The sequence below is a fragment of the Hippopotamus amphibius genome, chromosome 1 (genome assembly GCF_030028045.1).
Source record: "Hippopotamus amphibius kiboko isolate mHipAmp2 chromosome 1, mHipAmp2.hap2, whole genome shotgun sequence".
Classification (NCBI taxonomy): Eukaryota; Metazoa; Chordata; class Mammalia; order Artiodactyla; family Hippopotamidae; genus Hippopotamus; species Hippopotamus amphibius.
The window spans coordinates 36535130-36560973 of NC_080186.1; the positions used below are offsets into that span (position 1 = coordinate 36535130).

A 25844-nucleotide genomic window follows, 5' to 3' on the forward strand; every position below is an offset into this window, starting at 1 on the left:
ACCAGATTATTGAATTATTTTAAAACAAATCTCATTTCTAGATACAAAAGATTTTAGGGAATTATTTCTAATTTATTAAGTATAATAATGATACCATAGTTATGTGGGAGAATGGTCTTATTCTTGGGAGATGCATGTTGAAATACTTAGAGCTAAAGTCATGATATTTGCAACTATAAAAGAGAAAAACCACAGGCCCAAAAGTCACTTGTGCTAAAGCCCATGACACCAATCCCAGATTTCATACCTAACCTATTACAGTTGCAACCTTCATCAGAAATGTAATCTTAGTCAATTAGTCTGGAATTTTCTTGTCAGCACCAGTGAGGTAATCTGCCCAACGGGCCCTCTTCATTCCCCAGAAAAAGAAGAGGCAATCTGTATAATAAAATCTTTGCCAATCCCTTCTCCCACAAAAAGATGTCCTGGCCTAAAAATAATCCTTTCTTCTCTTTTGCTAATAGCTCTCCTGCCCCACCTTCCTTCCTATAAAAACCTTCCATTTTATACAACCACTTAGAGCACCCTTCTAGTTGCTAAATGGGATGTTGCCTAATTCATGAATCACCAGTCTAATTGCCAATTCGGTCTTCAAACTTACTTGGGTAAATTGTGTTTTGGGGGGACTTACCTCATGGCACAGTGGTTAAGAATCCATGTGTCAATGCAGGGGACACGGGTTCCATCCCTGGTCCGGGAGGAGCCCACATTCCACGGAGCAGCTAAGCCCATACGCCACAACTACTGAAGCCTGCACGCCTAGAGCCTGTGCTCCACGAGAAAAGTCACCGCCATGAGAAGCCTGTGAACGGCAATGAAGAGAGCAGCCCCCACTCACCACAGTAGCCCCTGCTCTCTGCAACTAGACCAAGTCTGTGTGCAGCAACAAAGACCCAACGCAGCCAAAAATAAATAAATAAATAAATAAGTAAAATTATATTTTAAAAATTTGTGTTTTTTAAACATAACTTTCAAGTAGTTCAGAAAAACAAAATAAAGAATAAAACCTAAGTCTAGATGCTGGACTGGATTTAAGTTACACATTTTTGACAGTATTATCTCCCAGATAATGCTGTGTACTTCATATTTGTATCCTATCAGGAGACACTTAATTTCAGAGTGCCCCACTACTGGTGACACTGTTTCATCACTTGGTTACAGTGGTGACTGCCACAATTTTTCACATACAGGTATGCTTTATCCTGCACTCAATAACATTTCACCTAGCATCCACTGAATCATTTAATTAATTGAGAACTGCAGTACAGTTCCAGAGGTTTTTTTTATTTCAGTGGCTGTATTTTAAAAGTTTTTCTAGTGTTTTTTTTCATATATGTCTTTTGTTTAAAAAGCAAATTTATTTATTTATTTATTTATTTATTTATTGGCTGTGTTGGGTTTTTGTTGCTGCACATGAGCTTTCTGCGACCAGCAGGGGCTTCTCTTTGTTGTGGTGCGCGAGCTTCTCATTGCGGTGGCTTCTCTTGTTTTGGAGCATAGGCTCTAGGCACGTGGGCTTCAGTAGTTGTGGCCTGTGGGCTCAAGAGTTGTGGCTCACAGGCTCTAGAGTGCAGGCTCTGTAGTTGTGGTGCATGGGCTTAGTTGCTCCATGGCATGTGGGATCTTCCCGAACCAGGGACTGAACCCGTCCATGTCTCCTGCATTGGTAGGTGGATTCTTAACTGCTGAGGCACCAGGGAAATCCCTGGCATTTTTTTTTTTAAACATACTGTTCTATCCTTTCACAGTGATTTTTTTTAACTTGCTATTTTTTTGATGTTAAACATACCAATTTTATAGACTCTGATTGTTCTATTACCAGTTCGAGGAAGTGAGGGCTTCTTTTTCTCTCTATCATGGTGATATGTACATGGTAATATGTTGGAGTCCTTGGAATATGTAAGCATCCCCAATTCAATGGCTTTGTGTTTCCGAAAGTCCTAGAGGTTTCATTATTTTCAGATCATGGGACTCTCCTGGGTCAGTTCCCCTTGCTGCTCTGACTACTATCTATATTTTTGGCACAAATGGAATTCTAAACTTTGGAGACTCTGAATTTCCTGCAGGTTTTACTGTTTTTGGAGCACTCAATGTTAATTCCTTGACTTCAGTTTCCTATAACAGGAGGGTATTGGAATCAGAAACAAGTTATGAGGGCTGCAGTTTTACCACCTATGCAGAGCCAGGAGAAATTCACTAGGTCTGCCTAAGGTTGAGGAATTGGAAATAAGGCCCTGGCAAAAACCCAAGTGCCCCAAGGGCCTTGGGAAGCAGCAAGGAAGTTTGCAACTACCTGCAACCACAGGTGGAAAAAACAAAAAAGGCAGGGATGGGTCTGAATTTACATTGCCCTCCTAACTCAGGAGGCACCGAAAATAACATAATGAACACCATGTCTACCCATGATTCATGTTAAAAAACAAAATCCTATTTTGTTGAAGTGCCCTCTCCAATCACTTTACTCTCTCTGCCAGAGGCAACTGCTCTCTTGAATCTTAGTGTTTATCATTCCTAAGCATATCTTTATTCTTTTATTGCATATGTATCTGTAAACAATATCCCACTTCTTCTCTCTCTAGTCTGACTTTCATCTTCAATACTTCACCAAGACTGCTCAAGGTCACCAATGACTTAAGTGCTAGCAAATTTAAAGGATACTTCCATGTCCTCACCTTGCCTGTCCTCATTGCAGCTCTTCAGAGTTACTTCCTCCTTCACTCTTTCCTCTGCTCCTACTCCCTTGTTTTCCTCATCCCTTCAAACCACCCTAATCTCATCTCCTTTGATCCTCCTCCTCTGCCCTCCCTCAAAATGCTGGTATGCCCCCATGGTTCCATCATGGTTTTTCTTATCTCCATCCATACTCTCTCCCTAGGAGATTTCATTTAGTTCCAGGACTCTGAATACATCTACCTAAAATGACTGCCAAATCTCTCTGTCTGGCCTGGATCTCTCCCTGAACTCCTAACTTGTGTATCCAACTGCTAACCTGACACCTCCACTTTGTAGATATCTCTGACTCAACATGACCAAAGTGAAGCTTTTGACCTAACCCCCCAATGCGTTTCTTTCATAACCCCACTCCCCAATTTCATGAAATGGTCCATCACCCACCCAATAGCTCTGGTCAGAAACCAGCAGTCAACCATGATTATCCCTTCTCCTTCACCCCTATATCCAACCTGTCGACCTAAACAGAGGTAAACCAAGGCAAGCTTGAATTATCAGAAATTGAGTTGCAATTCAAGAAACACATGCTGTAGCAAGGTACAAGCAAGTCTGCTGAGGGTTTGGGCAGGGTTGTATTTATGGACCAGAAACACAAAGAGGAGAAGTCTGACCAGAGTACAAAAGTATTACGTTCATTGGTTTGAAGATGGGGAGTAATTCTTGGTGGATGTTCACTGGTCAGGAAATGTCTGTTTTCTGTAAATCAGGCAAGTATGGGAAATCAGTCTCTAAGTTAAGTTCCATTCTTTGGAGGGTACCTGTGTAAGATTCTCCATTTCATATCCTTCTGTTTCATTTTAGACTGAAATCCTTTCACAAATCCATCAGCAAGACCCATTCACTCCACCTCTCCACCTCCCAGATAAGGTACACCTTTAATCCATTCTCTTAGCTACCTTTCCAGGATCATTACCCCAGACTAGGCCAGTTAATCTCTTGCCTACTAAATGGTCACTTCACTTCCAGTCTTGCCCCCTTCAAACCAGTTCTCCACACAGCAGCAAGCCCAATAAACATAAAAGAAAATGTAACTCAGATCTTGTCACTCCTCTACTCAAAACTCTTCAATGATTTCTTATTAGGATAAAAGCTAAAATTGTAATATCACTATGCTAAACTGATCTCACTCCTCTCCCCTTCACCTATTGCCTTCCCAGCCACACTGTCTTCTTTCAGTTCTTCAAGCTCAAGTTCTGTCCTACCTCAGGGCCTTTGCACATATCATTCTCAGATCTTCGTCTGGAAGTCTCTCCACCTCCCTGCCCTTCATTTTGACATTCCTCCATTTGACATTCCTCTCTAGACTCAGATTAAGTATTACTTCAAAGATTTCTCCCCTTACCATTTTATCTAAACTAGGTTCCTCCATTTTCCTATATCCCAGTTCTCAGTTTCCCTTAGAGCACTTACTACACTTCGTAATTTACTTGTAATTTACTTCTTTTCGTCCCCTGTTAGAAATGTTAGGGTGAGGGCAAGAACTACGTGTCTTTTCCATTATTACTATCTCCAGCGCCTAGCACCATACCTAGCACGTAGTAGATACTTGATAAAAATCTAGTGAATCTGGTCTTCCATGCACTGTAAACGCAGTCCCTCACTGAAACTTAGCGATAATTCCGCAAGGGAGGAAACATGCTCCCCACTGCGCGAAGAAGGAAAGTCTGTAACTTGTCCGAGGTCACTGAGCAGGCAACTAAAGAAGTGGGATTCGGACTCGTGACTGCAAGACCGCAGAGCCTTCCCTCTCAAACACCATCCTGAGGTTTCTCAGTTTCGGGAACCCCAGCAGCACTGCAACCCTCTGATTGAAAGCCTGGAACCGGAGCCCTCTAGCCGCGAGGACCCGGGATGCTCTCAGCCAGCCCCGCTGCCAGACGAGTGGGCGGTCCCAGGCGCCGGAAGGCCCCCCGGAGACTACGTATCCCAAAAGGCTCCGCAAGGCGCCGCTGATTGGCGGAAGCGAGGCCGGCGACAGCGTGATGACGTTCCGGGACGCTGGCGCGCGGGGTTTAAACTTCGGCGGTTTACGCGGCGTTAAGACTTCGCAGTGTTAGCAGAGCTGTGATTTTCTGGCATTTCGCGTTTCTCTTCCCGGAGCTCCTGCCTGCCATGGACTCGTCGCTTCTTCAGGCTCGCCTGATTCCCGGTCTCGCCATCAAGATCCAACGCAGTAACGGTGAGGGGCGGGGTCCTGAGGCCAAGGGGACGCGAGGGCTGAGATGGCTGAAATTACCTCCCCTCCCCAAACGGCAGGCCCCGAATCACTGTTGAGGCTTCCCTCCACCCTCCACCCCCACCCCCAGGTCTAGGTCTCCGCACTGGCAAGTCAATCTTCTCTACCCAGGGCCAGGGGCCTCTGCACTAGCGGTGGGTCTCCTCCCCGTCCTCCAGGAGTGGGCGGAGCTCCTCTGTGTCACCGAACCTCTCTGGGAATTCAGGGTTGCTGGATTCACTTCCCCTCCAAAGGTCGCCCCTGAAACTGCCATGCTCTTGCAGGGACCTCGGCTTTCTGGCCCCTCTACTCTCCCATAAACACTGCGCACTTGCAGTATGTCAGACACTGGGATTCAGGGTAACGAGACAGACGAGATCCCTGCTTTTCAGGAGCTTGCAGTTCTGCCCTCTCTTTTTTTAGTTAAGCAGCTACCTCAACTCTGGCAGGTCCAATACCCGTACCATCAGTATGGTCAGACATAAAGGTCAGGAGTGAGGTAGGGAAACCTGAGGGCGCTAGAGCCTCAGTGCCGTGTTGAGGAACAGCTCACCTAAGCACTAGAGTGACTCCGCTGCCCAAACATACCTTCACCCCACTGTAGACTCTCTCTTGAGTGGGGATGAGTCCTTATCCTCTGCAGCTCAGTTTTAAGAACCATTCCTTGCCTCCCTCACTGTGGGATATTCCAAGGGTGAAGTGCCAGGAGGTTTGTCTCCTGGGATTAGAAAGAAAGTCAACTGTCTCTTCCTTCAGGTCAATTCTACGTTAAGAGTCTCTGGGATACTAAAAGTGAAAAAGATGGGTAACTCTGGCCTTTTCATACAATAGGCTTAATTCACAGTGCCAATGTAAGGACTGTGAACTTGGAAAGATCCTGCGTTTCGGTGGAATGGACAGAAGGAGGAGCCACAAAGGGCAAAGAGGTAGGTTCTATGAGTGCGGCTCTACCATATTTAACACCTTCCTACCTAAAAGATGTGTGTGGAAATGGAACTTGTGTCAGCCTTGTTTTTGATGCCGACTTGTCCTCCCTAATCTTAAATGTGATCTTCTTTGAATGCATTGGGATTTTATTTAGGCAGGCCTGTTCTAAATGGAAGCAATCCACAGTTTCTGCTGTGTTTTTGAAAGCAAACTGCATAGGATTCTAAAACCTTGCTCACACTACCCATGATACTGATTTGGGGAGCAAAATTGGTAATCTATTTGGGGAGACAAAATTATGTTTCTGAAACACCAAATAATAAATAGAAGGCAACTACAGATGAGTAATGCTAGAGCAGCTCAGAGGTGGAAACTCACTGAGGATGAGCTGGGCTTGGGGTGGGGCCGGAAGGCTTAGCAGAAACAGTGAGATGGCCCTCAGGGGGGTCTGGTTTAGAAGCATTTGGGCATTAAGGAAGGCTAAGTATGCTTGGCAGCAGCAAAAAGGCTGAAAAGGGAGACTAGAAGGTCTTTGTCTCTGCCACTAAGATGTTTAAGATTTTATTCTGTAGGCAGTGGGAGCCTTGGAAGAATTTTGAGAAGAGGAGGGATGTGCCTAAGATATTTATGTTTTAGAGGCACTGTATGGTGAAGAGGTCACCAGGCTAAAAATATGAAAACCTGGATTCTAGAGTCTGGCACTGCCACTGCTTAATGTGTTCTCAGGCACGTTTCTGTCCCTCTTAGGAATTTAGCTTCCTCATTTATAAAATGAGGATGATAATAATATCTACTCAAAGGGTTGTTTTGAGGACTTATTCAACAAATCCTTTTGTACGGGTTCCAAAATGCCAACCAGTGTGTTTGGTGCTGGGGATACAGAGGTAAATAAGACAGACCTGGACCCTCTTCTGTGGAGCTTAATGAGATAACACTTAAAGGGCTTGCTTAGCATAGTGCCTTATGGTAGGTATGCGAATATTTAGGTGGTATATTTGAGAAATAGAAGAACTGAATTTTTTACATTATCTGTCCTTGAATCAAGAGGTTCCTAAAATTCCTTTCAACCGTCTATTAGGGCTTCCCCGGTGGTGCAGTGGTTAAGAATCTGCCTGCCAATGCAGGGGACACGGGTCCGAGCCCTGGTCTGGGAAAATCCCACACACCGTGGAGCAGCTAAGCCCATGCGCCACAACTACTGAGCCTGTGCTCTAGAGCCTGAGAGCCACAACTATTGAGCCCATGTGCTACAACTACTGAAGCCTGTGCGCTTAGAGCCTGTGCTCCACAACAAGAGAAGCCACGGCAATGAGAAACCTGTACACCACAAGGAAGAGTAGCTTCTGCTCTCTGCAACCAGCGAAAGCCCATGTGCAGCAAAAAAGACCCAACACAGCCAATTAAAAAACAACAAACAAACAAAAAAACCCCATCTATTAGCGGTTCCTTGTGACTTGTTTTTGTTTAGAAATACGGCTCTTATTGGGTCTGCAGCTCAAATATTGCCTTTGGAATAAAGTCTGAACTTTTTTTTTTTTTTTTTTTTTTTGGCTGCATTGGGTCTTCCTTGTTGCACACAGGCTTTCTCTAGTTGTGGCGAGCGGGGGCTACTCTTTTTTTTTTTTTTTTTAATTTTATTTATTTATTTATTATTTTTTGGGGGGTACACCAAGTTCAATCATCTGTTTTTATACACATATCCCCGTATTCCCTCCCTCCCTTGACTCCCCCCCCACCCTCCCTCGAGTCCAAAAAAGTGTATTTTCTTTTTTTTTTTTTTTGGGGGGGTACACCAGGTTCAATCAACTGTTTTTATACACATATCCCCGTATTCCCTCCCTTCCTTGACGCCCCCCCCCTCGAGTCCCCCCCACCCTCCCCGCCCCAGTCCTCTAAGGCATCTTCCATCCTCGAGTTGGACTCCCTTTGTTATACAACAACTTCCCACTGACTATTTTACAGTTGGTAGTATATATATGTCTGTGCTACTCTCTCGCTTCTTCTCAGTTTCCCCTTCACCCCCCGCCCCCTCCCATACCTCGAGTTCTCCAGTCCATTCTCTGTATCTGCTTCCTTGTTCTTGTCACTGAGTTCATCAGTACCATTTTTAGATTCCGTATATGTGAGTTAGCATACAATATTTGTCCTTCTCTTTCTGACTTACTCCACTCTGTATGACAGATTGTAGTTCTATCCACCTCATTACATATAGCTCCATCTCATCCCTTTTTATAGCTGAGTAATATTCCATTGTATATATATGCCACATCTTCTGTATCCATTCATTTGTTGATGGGCATTTCGGTTGCTTCCATGTCCTGGCTATTGTAAATAGTGCTGCAATAAACATTATGGTACAAGTTTCTTTTGGGATTATGGTTTTCTTTGGGTATATGCCCAGGAGTGGGATGACTGGATCATATGGTAGTTCTATTTGTAGTTTTTTAAGGAACCTCCAAATTGTTTTCCATAGTGGCTGTACCAACTTACAGTCCCACCAACAGTGCAGGAGAGTTCCCTTTTCTCCACACCCTCTCCAACATTTGTTGTTTCCAGACTTTGTGATGATGGCCATTCTGATTGGTGTGAGGTGATACCTCATTGTGGCTTTGACTTGCATTTCTCTGATGATGAGTGATGTTGAGCATCTTTTCATGTGTTTGTTGGCCATCTGTATGTCTTCTTTGGAGAAATGTCTATTTAGGTCTTCTGCCCATTTGTGGATTGGGTTATTTGCTTTTTTGGTATGAAGCTGCATGAGCTGCTTGTATATTTTGGAGGTTAATCCTTTGTCCGTTGTTTCATAGGCAATTATTTTTTCCCATTCTGAGGGTTGCCTTTTAGTCTTGTTTATGGTTTCTTTCACTGTGCAAAAGCTTTTAAGTTTCATGAGGTCCCATTCGTTTATTCTTGATTTTATTTCCATGATTCTAGGAGGTGGGTCAAAAAGGATGTTGCTTTGATGTATGTCAAAGAGTGTTCTGCCTATGTTTTCCTCTAGGAGTTTGATAGTGTCTGGCCTTACATGTAGGTCTTTAATCCATTTGGAGTTTATTTTTGTGTATGGTGTTAGGAAGTGTTCTAATTTCATTCTTTTACATGTTGCTGTCCAGTTTTCCCAGCACCACTTATTGAAGAGGCTGTCTTTTTTCCATTGTATACTCGTGCCTCCTTTGTCAAAGATAAGGTGCCCATATGTGTTTGGGCTTACTTCTGAGTTCTCTATTCTATTCCATTGATCGTCCTTTCTATTTTTGTGCCAGTACCATACTGTCTTGATCACTATGGCCTTGTAGTATAGTTTGAAGTCAGGAAGCCTGATTCCACCAACTCCATTTTTCCTTCTCAAGATGGCTTTGGCTATTCGGGGTCTTTTGCGTTTCCATACAAATCGTAAGATTTCTTGCTCTAGTTCTGTGAAAAATGCCATTGGTAATTTGATCGGGATTGCATTGAATCTGTAAATTGCTTTGGGTAGTACAGTCATTTTCACGATGTTGATTCTTCCAATCCAGGAACATGGGATGTCCCTCCATCTGTTTGTGTCGTCTTTGATTTCTTTCATCAATGTCTTAAAGTTTCCTGCATAGAGATCTTTTGCCTCCTTAGGCAGGTTTATTCCTAGGTATTTTATTCTTTTTGTTGCAATGGTGAATGGGAGAGTTTCCTTAATTTCTCTTTCTGCTCTTCCGTTGTTAGTGTATAGGAATGCAAGAGATTTCTGTGCATTAATTTTGTATCCTGCTACTTTACTAAACTCATCAATGAGTGCTAGCAGTTTTCTGGTAGAGTCTTTAGGGTTTTCTATATATAATATCATGTCATCTGCAAAGAGTGACAATTTGACTTCTTCTTTTCCAATTTGGATTCCTTTGATTTCTTTTTCTTCTCTGATTGCTGTGGCTAACACTTCCAAAACTATGTTGAATAACAGTGGTGAGAGTGGACACCCTTGTCTTGTTCCTGTTCTTAGAGGGAATTCTTCCAGTTTTTCTCCATTGAGAACAATGTTGGCTTTTGGTTTGTCATATATGGCTTTTATTATGTTGAGATAATTTCCTTCTATGCCCATTTTCTGGAGAGCTTTTATCATAAATGGATGTTGAACTTTGTCAAAAGCTTTTTCTGCATCTATTGAAATGATCATATGGGGGCTACTCTTTTCGTTGTGGTGCATGGGCTTCTCATTGCAGTGGCTTCCCGTGTTGCGAAGCACGGGCTCTAGGTGTACAGGCTTCGGTAGTTGCAGCACATGGGCTCAGTGGTTGTGGCTCATGGGCTCTAGAGCACAGGCTCAGTAGTTGTGGTGCATGGGCTTAGTTGCTCCATGGCATGTGTGATCTTCTCAGACCAGGGATCAAACCTGTGTCCCCTGCACTGGCAGGCAGATTCCCAACCGCTGTGCCACCAGGGAAGTCCCTAGTCTGAACTTCTTAGTGAAGCATTCAAAACCTTTTCAAGATCTGACCCAATCAACTTTTTTTTCTTTATATCGCACACTCCTTCCAAAGTATCCTGTGCCAGGGACAAATGGGGCAGTTCCTCACTTGGGATCCTGCCTAGTGCCTTGCTGCCTTCACACTCTCAGTCTTATTCCTTCCTCCAGAATCATCAAAGTGCGGATCAGTGAATGTCAGAACTTTGGTCTCCTGTGTTGTTTATGCTCTCTGTAGTTTAGGGATTGGAATTGGTTGGCGGGGTGGATAGTAGTAAGAGCCTGTAGCTGTCCAAGAAAAGTGGATAGAAGCGCGGCTACTGAAGTACTAGCCAGCTTTTGCAACTGGTGTTTCTGTCCTCCTCGTCTCTCCCATGCTGCTTTGGTTTCTAGCCCTTTGTGCACGTGGCTTCTCTCCCCGACTGGAATGTGAGCTCACTGAAGGCAAGGGCGATACATGTCAATTCATTTTTGAATACCTTCCTCCTATGGCCTTACTCATGCTTAATAAGTATTTGAATAAGCTGATTAATACATTAATGTTGCATGTGTAGGAGGTGACGCTCTCACCCTAGAGTACATGCTTCAGTTCTTTCACATTTTGAAACACGGATAATCAAGTTGGTACTATTTAGGTGTGTTTGAACCTGCTGTGGAGTAGGCTGATGAAGTTTGAGTTGTCCCTATTGGGTATCAGGACTATGGTGATGTAAACCTAGAATTGTGACCTCATTGCAAGCATGAGCAGGAAGTAGGGAAGGCATGAGCAGGACGCTGTGACTGGGGAAGAAGTTTCTGGGCCCAGTAGAAAATGTAGGTAGATTTAGGATTAGGTAGCAGCTCTCCGGGAACTTGTCCCTGCCCATCCGATCCAGAAGGGCCCTCCATTTGACTATCAGCGGGACAGTTAGAACTTGTTTCCTCCTCGGTGTCAGGCAGCAAGAGGTGTTCAGGGGGCTGTGCCCAGCAGGACTCCCTGCCCTGCAGAGCTGGAGGGGAGCCACGTGGCCTAGATCTACCGTGGACGACCTGACTGTTTGCCTGCCTGTCTGCCTTCCTCGTCACCTTATTCTCATCACTGACATCTACTGTTGGCTTGGAAATCAGAAACCAATATCCATCTAGATGGTAAAACGTGACTAGGGAATAAATATTTGTTTATAGCTATTAGTACTTGCTGGAACTTAAAGTTTATAGTCTGAATCTAAGGGTAGCCTTGATTGCAGAGATGCAGTTGGATTGAACAAGCTATGTTGTTCACAGAAACTTTTACTTGCTCCTTGCAGATTGATTTTGATGATGTGGCTGCAATAAACCCAGAACTCTTACAGCTTCTTCCCTTACACCCGAAGGACAATCTGCCCCTGCAGGAGAATGTAACAGTTCAGGTAGGTGCCTGTCACCTGATTACAGCCAGTGCCCCACTTGGCTTGTTGGCTTTTTGCTAGTTTTTTTTATGGGGGGCTGCTTAGTACTTCAGCACAGCACATGGGCCCAGGATAGGCCCTTGAGAATTGATAAGAGCCATATATTGTGGTGGTTTGTTTTGTTTTTCAGAAACAAAAGCGCAGATCAGTCAGCTCCAAAATTCCTGCTCCAAAGGAAGGTAAATGGATTTCTACTGGCTCGCTGTCATGGGGTTTGTGCCAGGAGTGATGTTCTTGGGGCTCAGGAAGCTGTGAAGTAGACTCATTGCTCCAGTTTAGCAGGTGGTTTCTGTGTGGGCTGAGTCCTGCCCTGTCTTCCAAGCATCTTTCTCAGTGAGGAAGAATCCATCCTACAGGAAGGAAGAAATAGAGAGGTGTCAGTCAAAGGGTACAGAGTTTCAGTTATGCAAGATAAAGAAGTTCTGGAGATTTAATGGACAACATGGGGCCTATGATTAATACTACTGTATTATATACTTAAAAATTTTCTGTGAGGGTAGATCTTATGTTAACTCTTCTTACCACAAAAGGAGAGAGCAAAATACAAAACAAAGGGAGCAGGAGAAAACTTTTGGAAGTGATGAGTAGGTTTATGGCATTGATTGTGATGATGGTTTCATGGGTGTATACCTACCTCCAAACCCATCAAGTTGTACACATTAAATATCTGTAACTTTTTGTATGTCAATCATACCTCTAAAGCAATTTAAAAAAAAAAGAAAGAAAGAAAAGAAAGAATTCAACCATTCAACCAACAGCTCTTACATAGGCCAACCTCTCAGGGACCTGGTGCATTTGGGAAATTTGCTGACTGGCCTGGAAGCCTTTCCTGTGGAATCCAGAGCAGTAATCAGCCATTGTGGGCTTGTTTTCTCTCCTTGGGGGAACAACATGCCTTGGAGTGAGGTGGTGGGCAGGCTGTGAGAAAAGCTAGGTCAGGGCCATTTAGAAGTAGAGTTGGCAGTGCTGTGGTGACCTGGGGGTGGGGTGGTAATGGGCTGTTTGTCCACAGCAATAGCAATGCCTCGAACTCCAGCAGAAGATTGGGCTTTCTCTGCAGAAGGAGTCCACGTAAACCTACTTTGACTGCAGTAGTCTGTGACAGGCGGCTATAGGCACACACTGCCCAAACAATACAGCGTGTAACTCAGAGCTAGCTATACCTCACAGCCTGCACAGCCTGTCCCAGTCCAGCGGGCATCACTGCCTTGACATAATCCAGCCACCTTGGGCCCAGAGATGACATGGCTGGAGCTTGAGGTTCTCGGGGGCCCAAGGTGAAAGAAGGTGCAGTTTTGAGCTTGAGCTGGGCATGAGTGGTGTGGTGCTGGCCCTCTCTTGCTGGCTGTACCACCGTAAGGGCCTGCAGGCGAGATGGGGGTGGCAGCCATCTCACTCCACGTGCATGACCTGAAAGGATATTGCCACTGCTTTTAATGGGAAAATAACTGTAATGAATGTGCACAATATTCAGAAAGGAAACACAAGATTACAGATCTTTTGAGAAATAGGAAAATTATAATAATTCATGCTCTTTATGAAAAACATGGATTATATAGAGCCATTAGATCAGCCTAAACTTAGGAAACTCAGAAATTCAGTACAAGTTGATATTTGCTTATATGACACCAGTGTTTTATATCCAAATTCACTACTTTTATAGTTGCATTATTTCTTTCTTATAGAGGGAAACTATATAGATGGGTAGAAACTGGAAAGAATTAAAGTATAACTCAATTGTTTCTATCAGTTAAGCATTCTTTTAAGATTCCAAAAATTCAATGTAGCTGATCCTATGGTTTCTGATGACGTGGCCCAGGCCTGGCTCTGTAAAGCATCTTGGAGCAGTGGGAAAAGCCCAGACGTTGGAATCTGGCAGTCTTGGGTTCACATCCTGGCTCTGACACTTACTAGTTGAGTGGCATTGGGCAAATTGCTTCATTTCTCGGTTCCTTAATGTCCCCTTCCATCAGTTGGGAATGCTGATGTTTACCTCATGATGTTCTGTGGTATGGGAAGATGGTAGAATGGAAGGTGCTGCTGCTAAGATTAATAATGCTTTTTTTCAGGAATTAGGTCTGTCTCTCCAGAAATGATTTCAGATTGTCTGTAGGTCCATCCATTTGCTCAAAACAGATGCTCTTGCAGGAGTCCTCAGGGGCTCTCAGATTGCAGAATGTAACAAATTAGTTTTGGGATCACTAGCACTTGGCCTTTCTAATTTTTCCTTTCCTTGGGTGGAAAGAATGGGAAGTTGGTGGGATCCTTTCCTGCTGATCGGGACCCAGAATCACCCTGTATAGAATCTTGGAGGGTTGCCCCCAACTTCCCCTCTATTACGCCTGTCGGCTCTCCTGATCGTGTTGCACTGACTGGGTGCTGCCGTTGGTCCTTCAGGTCTCCGAGGCCGCTCCACGCGCATGTCCACCGTCCCAGAGGTTCGCATCACCACTCAGGAGAATGATATGGAGGTGGAGCTGCCTGCATCTGTACATTCCCGCCAACAGTTTTCAGTTCCCAGTGAGTAATGAATCTTTTCTCCCTGTTTGAGGCCCTGGAGCAGCTCCTAACACATTGACCTGAACCTGTTCTGGAATATCCTAGGATTCCTACACTCCCTGGCTTTCGTACTGTTCTGCACCTGCCCCACTGCTCCCTTATCTGAAAATCATCTCACTTTACTTTTTAAACTTTATTTAAACATAATATATATGCAGAAAAGTAAACCTGTCGTTGACTATATAGTTCACAAAATGAACACACTCATGTAACTGATACCCAGATCAAACAGAGCATCACTAGCTCCCCCCAAATTCCCCCCAGGCCCTTTCTCAGTTCCTAAGCTCCCAAGGGTACCTACGTCCTGACTTCAGATCGCATAAATTAACTTTTTCTCTTTTTGGACTTTATATAAATGGAGTTTTAAAAACATTTCTAATTGTCAACTTTTACTAGTTATTAGTAAATAAAGTAGGTGATTTTTGTAATCATTACATTTAACGCGTATCAGACTCAGCTCTAATAAAGTGAAGGTACACAGAAGGGTCACAACCAGGCATAGGAAGCAGTGAGTCACCATGGGATGTGCCTGCCTTTCTGGGCTGAATCATAGGGTTGGTTGTTGCTCAGGTTCCCATTATTCCTCGCTGTCAGTCCTTCCCCCTGTAAACCACCTGAGTTCTGAAGTCAAAAGTGTCTCCCAAATGAGTAGAAAGGCCTGGCCTGGGCTGAGAACCCATGCTGGGTCAAGCCTAAAGAGTTCAGGCCTTTAAAGGCTTTTCCCTTCACGGTGAAGCCCATACTGAGCTACTCACACACCCTGTAAGATTTCTTGACCCCAGGAGCCAGCCCCTATGGAGGGACTTGTTGGGTTCAAGGTGTGAGCCAAGATGAAAGGAAAAGCCTGAACTTTGCTCACAGGGTAGGAGCCTGGCCCCTTGCTGAGCTGGCAGTCAGTACCCTTCCTCCTGGACTGTGACCTGCTAGGGCTCAGATGAGCATAGCTGATGTATGCCTGCCTGCTTCTCCAATGACTCTTGTTCCCCTACAGCCGGCCCCCCTCGGCCCTCCTGCCCTGCAGTGGCTGAAATACCATTGACGATGGTCAGCGAGGAGATGGAAGAGCAAGTCCATTCCGTCCGAGGCAGCTCTTCTGCAAACCCTGTGAACTCAGGTAGACACGCTGAGCTGTCTGCTGCCCTGCTCCTAGTGCAGGATAGGTAGTTACAGCCTGTCCCAAACCTGGCTTGCCTTGGCACCTGAGTTCAAACCATGTTTGTCACATGGGGGCATATTTTCCTGTGGCCACGAAATCAATCTTTCACAAGAGGTGACCCTGTCACTGCCAGCTGGCAGGAGCCCTCTGATGTTGCTGAAGTGTTGTCACAGCTAAAGTCTTGGCCAACACCTGAAGAACAGCACAGAGGGACCACCAAGACCAAACAAGGATGATCTCACCTCTTCCGGTTGTTGCGAAAATCCCACAGAGGTGTGGAGGGGGCTGGGGTCAGACCCCGAGCACGCACATCAGCAAGTCTCTCGTGGGCTTGGCCGTCCCAAAAATCATAGCTGTTGCTTCCTCTCCTCACATATGGTGATGTAAGAGCAAGGGTCTAGAGAAGGCCTAGTCCTGGGAAAGGCCCAGGACTCAACACAACAGCCAGAGAAGAGCAGGCTGGCCTAGACAAGTAAAAGAAAGGGCTTCCTTTTCCTCTCTTCCCCTAGTTCGGAGGAAATCATGTATTGTGAAGGAAATGGAAAAAATGAAGAACAAGCGAGAAGAGAAGAGAGCCCAGAACTCTGAAATGAGAATAAAGCGTGCTCAGGTACCTTTCTTGGGAAGCAAGGGCAAAGGTTTTCAGACAGGCATCCTTAACTGAAACCTTGTCTGCAACAGAGATAACGGTTCAGCCCCAGCATTTCTGAAGGTCCAGTTCTGATGGATATCAGAAGTTTAACCGGTTTCTCATTAAGATGCAGAGAACAAATAATTCAGATATTTTTCTGAAGGCCCTCAGATGAGGATATTTCCTGCTGATTGTCCAGTGGGCAAGCCCATCGCACAGTGCAAAGGCCAGTGGGCTACTGGGCACAGTTGCCTGCCTCCCCCGACCTCCTAGTTGTGTGTATGCGGGGGCGCCACAGTGGAGTTCCAGTTTGGATTATTTCCCTTTAGTTGGGTTAATGGCACAGGGGAATCCCAGCCTGCTGGTCTCCTAAGATGTGGAAGAGAGGCTCTTGCCCCAGTTCCTAGAGTGGTGCGTGCCTGGGCCCCCACCAGGCTCTGTTTCCAGGACTGGGTTCTCGGCCCAGAGCCAGAGTGGGAGGCAGTTTGATCATGCAAGGGCTTTGTCTACCCTGAAGGGCTGCGTGCACATGAAGAGCTGTTGCCGCTGCCTAGCACTGAGGCCTGCAAGCACTTACATCTTGACAGTCAGTCCTTCGTCACTCTTATCCCAAACAGGAGTATGACAACAGCTTTCCAAACTGGGAATTCGCCCGGATGATTAAAGAATTTCGGGCTACTTTGGAATGTCATCCACTTACTGTGACTGATCCTGTAAGTAACCCCAAAGGGCTTCTACTTCTTCCTGAGTAGGCTTACAATATTTTTTTTAATTGAAATATAGGTGGTTTCAATATTGTGTTAGTTTTAGGTATACAGCACAGCAATTCAGTCTCTCTCTCTCTCTCTCTCTCTCTCTCTCTCTCTCTCTCTATATATATATATATATGAGATTCCTTTTCAGATCTGTTCCTGAGTAGGCATACAACTGAGAGACAGAAACATCTCTTAAGGCAGTGAAAGCATGCAGGAATCTTCACTCACCCTCAAGGGGTTTTTTAATACCCTTTGGTGGGCTGGAGCTAGCGAGGCCTAGATGGGAGAGTCTGATCTTTATCAACTCCCAACCCCCCATCCTCCCTGCTTCAATAGGTTGGCTAGATTCTCACTACTAATCATGAAAGTGTGCTGAACACTCCTATAGGCAGCACAGTGAGGAAACTGGGAAGAAAATTCAGAGCTACCTTCTTGTGCTCTAGAGTAACTGGACACAGTGGGTTCCAGTGTTAGATCTTGGCCCCTGACATGAGATTAGAACGGGAGGGGTTCTGGACAAGCTCTCTTTCAATATTGCTCTGACCTTTTGCTGGTGGTGGTTTTTTCTTGTCCTCTCGAAGATCGAAGAGCACAGGATATGTGTCTGTGTTAGGAAACGCCCACTGAATAAACAAGGTAAGCCCTGTTCAGTCAGAATGAGGCTTTGGACTTGACTGAGGGTTCCCCTGTGTCCAGGGAGCATCCCCTGAAATACTGTCCTTCTGCAGAATCGGCCAAGAAAGAAATTGATGTGATTTCCATTCCTAGCAAGTGTGTCCTCTTGGTACATGAGCCCAAGTTAAAAGTGGACTTAACAAAATATCTGGAGAACCAAGCATTCTGCTTTGACTTCGCATTTGACGAAACGGCTTCAAATGAAGTCGTCTACAGGTTAGTCCCTTGCCTTTTTGTTTCCCTCCTCCAGCCGATACTTTCTTCTTTCCAATGAGGGACATTGTGGTAACACTTACACTCACAAGACATGCTGATTCTGAAGCCCTTCCTGGCTTCCTCTTGTGTTTTCTTTGGATGGGCCATGACACAGAGCTGGCTCTGGCTCCCAGCGCCAGGAAGGCCCTGTTGGGGCTGTCACATCCCATTTTTCAGCTTTAGTGGTTACCCGTTGTGCTCTTTGAGGCTGGGCTGGGCAGGTCCCAGGGGTCCTTCCTGTGTCCTGTGCAGCCATCCATTACCCACTCAGTTCAGCAGACTCAGCAAACTCTGGAACTGCTCTGTCCAATACAGCACCCACTAGCCTCATGTGACTGTTTAAATAAAGTTAAAAATTCAGTTCTTCAGGGACTTCCCTGGCGGTCCAGTGATTAAGAATCTGCTTCCGGGGCTTCCTAGGTGGCGCAGTGGTTAAGAATCCGCTTGCCAATGCAAGGGACACAGGTTCGATCCCTGTTCCAGGAAGATCCCACGTGCTGTGGAGCAACTAAGCCCGTGTGCCACAACTACTGAAGCCCACGTGCCTAGAGCCTGTGCTCCACAACAAGAGAAGCCACGGCAATGAGGAGCCCACACACCACAATGAAGAGTAGCCCCCTGTTCGCCGCAGCTAGAGAAAGCCCGTGTGCAGCAACAAAAACCCAACATGGCCAATAAATAATTTTAAAAAAGAAGAAAGGAAAAAGAATCTGCTTCCATTGCAGGGGGCATGGGTTCGATCCCTGGTCAGAGAACTAAGATCCCGCATACCATGCAGTGTGGCCAAAAAAAAAAAACCAGTTCTTCAGTTACACTGGCCACATTCAAGTGCTCAATAGCCATGTGTGGTGGTGGCTACTGTTGGACAGCACAGATAAAGAACATTTACAGTATCCATCATCACAGAAAGTTCTATTGGACAGTACTGCTCTAGACCAGAGGTTGATAAACTATACCCCATGGGCCAAATTGGCTTGCAATCCCTTTTTATATGGCCCTCAAATTAAGCATGGATTTCGCATTTTTAAAGAATCATTGCATATATATGTATATGTATGTATGTATGGAAGAGACCTGTGTGGCCCACAAAACCTAAAATATTTTAGGCTCCTACTTTAGAGGGTTTTTTTGAGCCTTGTAGTGTATCTTATGCTAGGAGTCGGCTGCTAAGCTCAAGCTCTTACCTTGTGTCTCCAGGGTAGAGGAGGTGCTGGTGGCTCAGAGTGTGGACCATCAGTCTGCTCCTGGCAGGTCGATCCAACCCTCCCCAGCTGGCTAGGAGAATTTCAGATTTACAAGTGGGGCTGGGGTGAGACCACTTCGTGTGAGAGGTGTGCTCATGCTTGGAAGGAGGCTCCCAGGAGTCCTGCTTTGGAAGGGCAGCGGGACCATGTTCCAGGGAGCACATTTAAAGAGAGTTATACACTCTTCCCCATCCTTTCTCCTAGGTTCACTGCAAGGCCACTCGTGCAGACAATCTTTGAAGGGGGAAAAGCAACCTGTTTTGCATACGGCCAGACGGGAAGTGGCAAGACTCATGTGAGTATTCAGGCCTGGCAGAGAGCAAGCCTACCCATAGTGCAACTCCGGGTCTCTGAAAAGAGGACAATGAGTTTCTTGCAGGAAATCCCCTCAGTGCAGATGCCCTGTCTCCAGATGCTTTTGCTGTGCCAGGTGCATGGAGGGGCCTTAGCAGGCCCAGCCTCCCCTCCCTGCTTTGGTGTGGGCCACTGTGGTGGTGGAGCCAGTAGTGCTCTGGCCTAGGCCAAGGGCCCTTTACCATGGTCTTCTGCCCCTTCTCTTTGCAGACAATGGGTGGAGACCTCTATGGGAAAGCCCAGAACGCATCCAAAGGGATCTATGCAATGGCCTGTAAGTAGTGTGTTCTGCCACAGTGGGGTTGGGCACAGAAGGACAGGTTGCTTACTTAATCCAGGCTCTCCCCCACAGCCCGGGACGTCTTCCTCCTGAAGAATCAGCCCCGATACCGGAACCTAGGCCTGGAAGTCTATGTGACATTCTTCGAGATCTATAATGGGAAGGTAGCTGGCAGGGGGCACTTTTTTTTTTTTTTGGCACACGGGCTTAGTTGCTCCGCGGCATGTGGGATCTTCCTGGAGCAGGGATCGAACCCGTGTCCCCTGCATTGGCAAGCGGATTCTTAACCACTGCGCCACCTAGGGAGCCCAGGGGGCACTTTTTGTACTGTTGGGACCCCTGAAGTTTCTAAAACCTTCAGGTTGGCTAGAAATTGTAGAAACCAAACAACCTGTGGGTTGTCAAGCCTTTGGCCACTTTGCCCAAACATTTGGGAGGCTTCATCTAATGGTGGGATGGTACCCACGCTCAACAAGTATGGCAGGAATACCTCGGGGCTCCCTCTCAGACGGGAGGTTCGTCTGTGTGTGCCCTGACCTCCCTCCACACACCTCCCTCGTAACTCTTCCCCTGATCGCACACGCTCATGCTCATACTCGTACTCTCTATACGTCTGTGCATCTTTCTACCTCTATGCTTTTGCAGAGTCATCTTCCCCAGGTGGGGTCTAGATAATAATAATAGCTAATGTTGCTTATTACCATGTTACTAGGTGCTAAGTACTCTTCTAAGCACTTCACTTGTCGCAGCTCATCACCACAGCCCTACTAGGAGGTATTACCGTCACTGTCACTGTTGCACAGACGAGAAACGGGGCTAGGTGGTTAAGTACTTGTCCAGGTTCACATAGCTAGTAAAGTAGCAGGGTCGCGTCAAACTGAGGCAGCCTGGTTCAGCTCCCAAGTGGACTGCCCGCTGCTAGTCTGGCATAACCCAGCTCAGCCTCTCCTGCCTTTCCTGCTGCCAGCCCTTGCCTAAGCTGGGATAGGCCCTGAAGGAGGGAGGAGTCAGTGGGGTGCCCCGTGCCTGATGGCCTTGGCCTTGTTCCCCTGCCTGGCACAGCTGTTCGACCTGCTCAACAAGAAGGCCAAGCTGCGAGTGCTGGAGGATGGCAAGCAGCAGGTGCAGGTGGTGGGGCTGCAGGAGCACCTGGTGAGCTGTGCTGATGATGTCATCAAGATGATCGACATGGGCAGTGCCTGCAGGTCAGAGTTCCGGCCAGTGGGAGGGGCCCCCTTCCAATGCCGGCTCAGGTGACAGACTAGCACTGAGCCCTTCGTTGCTTCCACAGAGCACCGCTCCCCCCGGCTTGGGGAGGGCTCTGAAGGCCTCTGCCTTAAGTGACCTCAATAGGACTGATGACCCAGGGCGAGACTCATCAGGGGCAAGTCAGAGTGTCTTGGATCTGACCAAGGAGGCTTTATTCCCAGGCTCTTACCCAAAGGCATGCTTCCTGACTTCTCTGGGTTTCTCCTTGCCATTCCCTCCTTCTGTGGTGGGATACAGGAGCTCTGGGTGTGCTTTAGACTGGACGTGATGGGACCATAGCTCCTGGATAGATGTAGGGAAGTGCTCTTCTCCCAGGGCCCTAGGCGTGGTGCAGTGGATGCCGAGCAGCTTATGGAGCCCCAGGGACAGGGCTGCCCTCCCCAGGGCCCTCAAGTTGTAGCAAGTGGTTCATGACAGCCCCTCCTTCCCTGTGTGCCCTGCAGCAGAGGCAACTCATGCTTCCCCATGTCCTTTGGGCCCTGGGGTCTGGCCAAGGCCCTCACACAGAATCCAATACTTTGGTTGCTAGGGTAAGCCACTAGGTCCAGAGCTGGAGGGAGGGCAGGATGGAAGTGGGACAGGTTGACACAGGACATCTTAGAGTCCTGACCTGTGTCCCTTTCCTACTGGAGAACTGACTGCCTTGACCTGGGGTGCCACGGTGGCTGGCGACCCTGAGAGCTCATAGCCCTTCTTTGTCCTCCTTTGCCACAGGACCTCTGGGCAGACATTTGCCAATTCCAACTCTTCCCGCTCCCACGCCTGCTTCCAAATTCTTCTTCGAGCCAAAGGGAGAATGCATGGCAAGTTCTCTTTGGTGGATCTGGCAGGGAACGAGCGAGGTGCAGACACTTCCAGTGCTGACCGGCAGACCCGCATGGAGGGTGCAGAAATCAACAAGAGTCTCCTGGCTCTGAAGGTAGTGGGGCCCAGCTGGAGGGGAGGGGGTTGGCCTGGAGGGCTGCTATGGGAGGGAAGGAGGGAGTGGGCATCTCGAGAGGAAGGAGGGGACCTCAGCTTCCCCTGCTGTCCGCCAGGAGTGCATCAGGGCCCTGGGACAGAACAAGGCTCACACCCCATTCCGCGAGAGCAAGCTGACACAGGTGCTAAGGGATTCCTTTATCGGGGAGAACTCAAGGACCTGCATGGTGAGTAGAGTCCCTTTGGAGGTGGTGCAGTCCTGTCCCTAGACAAGAGGCTTGGTGTGCTTGGCCACCTGGGTTTCCAGGCTTTAACTTGACTGGGCTTCACCCCCTGCTTTTGAGCACCAGGCTTCTCTTTGCCTACACAAGAGGGGAGGAAAGAATCTTCTCCCTTTAGTGTATGTCCATGCAGCTCTTGGTTAGGGGAGGTTATTCCTCCCTTACCTGATGAAAAGGGGACTGCAGAATTCAGGAGGACCTTTGGGGAAGCAGGAGAAGCAGTCCTTGTCTCTTCTGTGGCTTCCCTCAGGTGTCATTGGCTCCTAGCATAGGAAATAGAGGGCCACAACCTTGAGTGACTTTTTGTCCCCTTTATCCACAAGGCCCTCCTTCCTCTCCCCTGCTTGCTGGGGCAGGTGGAAATTAGTGACTAAGCTCTAAGCCCCTCTACCTGAGGCAGTATCCCTGAGCCTGAGTATACTAAAGTTTCCAGCAGGAATCACAGAGCCTTGCAGTGTGACCTTGGTGAGAGGAATGGGTCAGTAAAGAAATAAAGAAACAAAGTAATTAGATGCACCTCCAAAGTCAGGGGACCAATTTCTTAAGGCATCTTAGTTTGCAGGACCCATGAGGCAAGTTGCCTGGCATGGAATAGATGCTTAATGAGTTCTCCCCGCAATTCCATGTGGGTATCAGCGGCCTGAAGAGATTCCTGGCAGCCTCTCCAATAGTACTCTTACCTCGTGATCCTTGACCTTTAACTACCTGTTCCCTCTTTTGCAGATCGCCATGATCTCACCAGGCATAAGCTCCTGTGAATATACTTTAAATACTCTAAGATATGCAGACAGGTACTAGTACCTACACTAGGTGGGATGGGGAGGAGGGTGCAGGATGGAGGAGGGAAAGGCAGCAATGAGAGCAGGGAGGAGGCTCCGGGGACTCAGTGCCTGTTGTCTCCTCTTCTGTAACTCCCTGAATCTGAGGCTTGGAATTTCGTGTTACAAGGTTTTTTCTGATCCCCTTCAGGCTTTGGTGGGGAGCAGCATGAATGAGGATCTTCTAGACCAAAGCAAAGCTGCTACCCATCCTCTTGAAGTCTCACAATCTGAGTGGCGCTGCACACTTGTGAGTGCCAAGGAGGCTGCTGTGGGATTTGAGACTTTCTTGTTTTCTCAGGGTCAAGGAGCTGAGCCCCCACAGTGGGCCCAGTGGGGAGCAGCCAACTCAGATGGAAACAGAAGAGATGGAAGCCAGCTCTAACAGGGCCCTGAGCGCAGGCAATGTAAGGGGCAGGGTGGGCCAGGCAAGACAGAAACGTGGCCTCTGAGATGCGGACTGGGCCACACTGTTGTATCTCTCCTTTTGCCCCCTTAATTCTCCAAGGAAGAGGAGGATCTGTCTTCCCAGATGTCCAGCTTCAATGAAGCCATGACTCAGATCAGGGAGCTGGAGGAGAGGGCCATGGAAGAGCTCAAGGAGATTATACAGGTGAGGAGCTGGCCCTGGGCTGGGAGGGACTGGATATCTGTCCTAGCTCAGGACCTCAGCGTGCTCAGTGCCATTTCTTGAATGTGACCTGGGCTTTGCCCCTCCAGGTCTTCTGGCTGGGGTGGCAGGAGGCAGCTGTCTACACCAGCATTCCTTAATTCTCCACTTATTTTTTCAGCTGCTCCTCTTGCAGCTAATTACCACACCTTCTCCAGCCTGGCACACATAGGCTTTCCTCCAGCCTTCTGGCTGGAGCTAGTCTCCCCGCCAAGCTCCTGACTGAGGGTTTGGAGGGTAACCTTGTCTTGTTTGTTCAGTGAATGTTTGGTGAGTACTTTCTATATTCCAGCTCCTGTGCTGAGACCAAGGGCCAAAAACATGAAGTAGGGATAATAGGCCCTAAAGTAAGACTTGATAAATCCTGACTCTTCTATTTATAAGCTGATTGCCTTGTGAAAGTCATTGAGCCTTACTGGGCCCCCAGATTCTTCATCTCCAAAATGGGCAAGACAAGATGGTTACATCTAAGGATTAAATGATAGGTTTTTAAAGCACTCAGCTGTCCTCAGCATGTGGTCAGTGTTTAGTAATAAGAGGTAGATGCTACCACTGCTGTGATCCCTGCTGTGGAAGAGCAAGTGGGGGAGAGTCCCTAACAATGGGGCTCTCAGAGCACAGAGCAGAGGGGAGAGCTCCGGGCACTTAGAACTGAGGAGGGAACATACAGGATAAGTGCCTACACATGTCCTCCCCGCCTGGAGTGCTCCAGGTACAAACGTTGGAAAGGACCTGATACTTTCAGGAAGAGTGAGAAGTTCACTCTGGCCAGAGCAAAAGGTGTGAGCAGATGAGGGAAGGAGATCAAGGCAGCAGACAGGTCAGCCGGGACCTGGTGCTAAAGGGCCTTATGGTTCACGCCAAAGGCCTGGTCTTCGTTATGAGGGCAGCGGATGCCTTTGAAGGGAATAAAGCAGAGTGCTGACATGGTCACATCAGAGCTTTCAGTACCTTACTGTGGCCATAATAAAGAGGCTGGCTTCGGGATGTGGGGAGAGCATGAGTAGAGGCATTTAGGAGTTAAGAGCAGTTAGGAGATTGTTAGGAGTTCAAGAGAGATGTTGGTGCCTAGACCAGCTGTGACCATGGCTATGGGATTGGAGTGAGGGCATGAGATTTAAGAACCATTTTGGGGGTGGAATTAGTAGGATTGGGGGACAAGCAGGGTGAAAGAAGTTCTTGCTGAGATTTCTGGCTTGAGCATCAAGACATTCATTTGACATGAGGGACAGGGACAGGTTTGGGGTGGGGAAGAGGATGAATTCAAGCTGAGTAGTTTTGGGAGAGGGTTAGGAGGCAGGGTATGGGCCATGGCTGGAGGAGAGGGCATCTGCATGGCAGGTGGTAGAGCCCTAGGAATGATTTGCTAAATTGGTTTGGTCATTATTGACCTGACAAGGTTCACCCTGTGTTGTTGCAGCAAGGGCCAGGCTGGCTGGAGCTCTCTGAGATGGCCGAGCAGCCAGACTACGACCTGGAGACCTTTGTGAATAAAGCAGAGTGTGCCCTGGCCCAGCAAGCCAAGCATTTCTCAGCCCTGCAAGGTGGGTGCGGTCAGAGGGTGTGGCCTCTGCGGGTGATGGCAGCTCTGCCAGAGGGAATGGGGCCTCTGAGAGACCCACTAACCCCGAATGCACCATCCCTTCCTCATAGATGTCATCAAGGCCTTGCGCCTGGCCATGCAGCTAGAAGAGCAGGCCAGCAAACAAATAAGCAGCAAGAAACGGCCCCATTGACAACTGCAAATAAAGATCTGTTTGGTGTCATGCCCAGCCTTTTCCCCTTCCCTTCCCTCCTCAGTGAACTCTGGGCACCTGGTGGGTCTAATCAGGGTCTGAGCTGGGACAGGCTTTGGTAAATGCCAAGTATGGGGGCAGCTGGGGAGGGGTCAGAGTGCATGGGATACTACTTTCCTTTTCCTCAGTTGGAGCCATGAAGGGAACAAGGATGGAAAGAGGGAGCTTTCACTTATCCTACGCGCTACCCTTCTCTCCAAAGAGGGGAACGCTCTCTAGTGTAGAGTTTTCCCTTGGGCAGCACTCTGCCTGTGTGGACCGGCTGCTAGTGGAGAGCTCCCCCGGGTGGTCCTGGCTCTGGGAAGAGGGAAGGAGCTTTTAGTTCAGCTCTGCTGGCCCTGGCCTGCCTTCCACACTCTTGGTCCGGGCACTAATATGTCTTGTACTTTAAAAAAAAGTTTCCGGGACCTCTTCCTTCCCTGATGTTTTTTGAAACCCAAGAGGAT

General features: G+C 47.4%; 1 protein-coding gene across 5 annotated transcripts; it reads left to right on the forward strand.

The window, feature by feature from the left end:
- Positions 1 to 4755: 4755 nt before the first annotated feature.
- Positions 4756 to 25844, forward strand: KIF2C (kinesin family member 2C). Of its 5 annotated transcripts, none has more exons than XR_009049708.1 (21): positions 4756 to 4909; positions 5777 to 5871; positions 11594 to 11695; positions 11865 to 11913; positions 14132 to 14254; positions 15285 to 15407; positions 15959 to 16059; positions 16698 to 16793; positions 17417 to 17471; positions 17564 to 17726; positions 19214 to 19304; positions 19574 to 19637; positions 19716 to 19807; positions 20706 to 20848; positions 21627 to 21831; positions 21950 to 22060; positions 22838 to 22905; positions 23234 to 23339; positions 23441 to 23545; positions 23724 to 25146; positions 25256 to 25280. XR_009049708.1 is itself a non-coding variant. In XM_057712224.1 (21 exons), exons 1-21 carry the CDS (start codon positions 4843 to 4845, stop codon positions 25336 to 25338), a joined length of 2166 nt encoding a protein of 721 aa, XP_057568207.1. In that variant the 5' UTR covers positions 4756 to 4842; the 3' UTR covers positions 25339 to 25844. The 5 variants fall into 5 exon arrangements, 4 of the variants coding, with proteins under 4 accessions (XP_057568207.1, XP_057568234.1, XP_057568227.1 ...); XM_057712224.1 differs by having other exon boundaries at positions 25023 to 25146; positions 25256 to 25844; XM_057712237.1 differs by lacking the exons at positions 4756 to 4909; positions 5777 to 5871 and adding an exon at positions 11132 to 11435 and having other exon boundaries at positions 25023 to 25146; positions 25256 to 25844.

Bases quoted from the DNA above. Each gene is read 5' to 3' on its own strand.
- KIF2C (XM_057712224.1), top strand. From the start codon at position 4,843: ATGGACTCGTCGCTTCTTCAGGCTCGCCTGATTCCCGGTCTCGCCATC. The intron at 22,906-23,233 runs GTACTAGTACCT...TTGTTTTCTCAG, and splicing joins ACTCTAAGATATGCAGACAG to GGTCAAGGAGCTGAGCCCCC. The intron at 25,147-25,255 runs GTGGGTGCGGTC...CCTTCCTCATAG, and splicing joins GCATTTCTCAGCCCTGCAAG to ATGTCATCAAGGCCTTGCGC.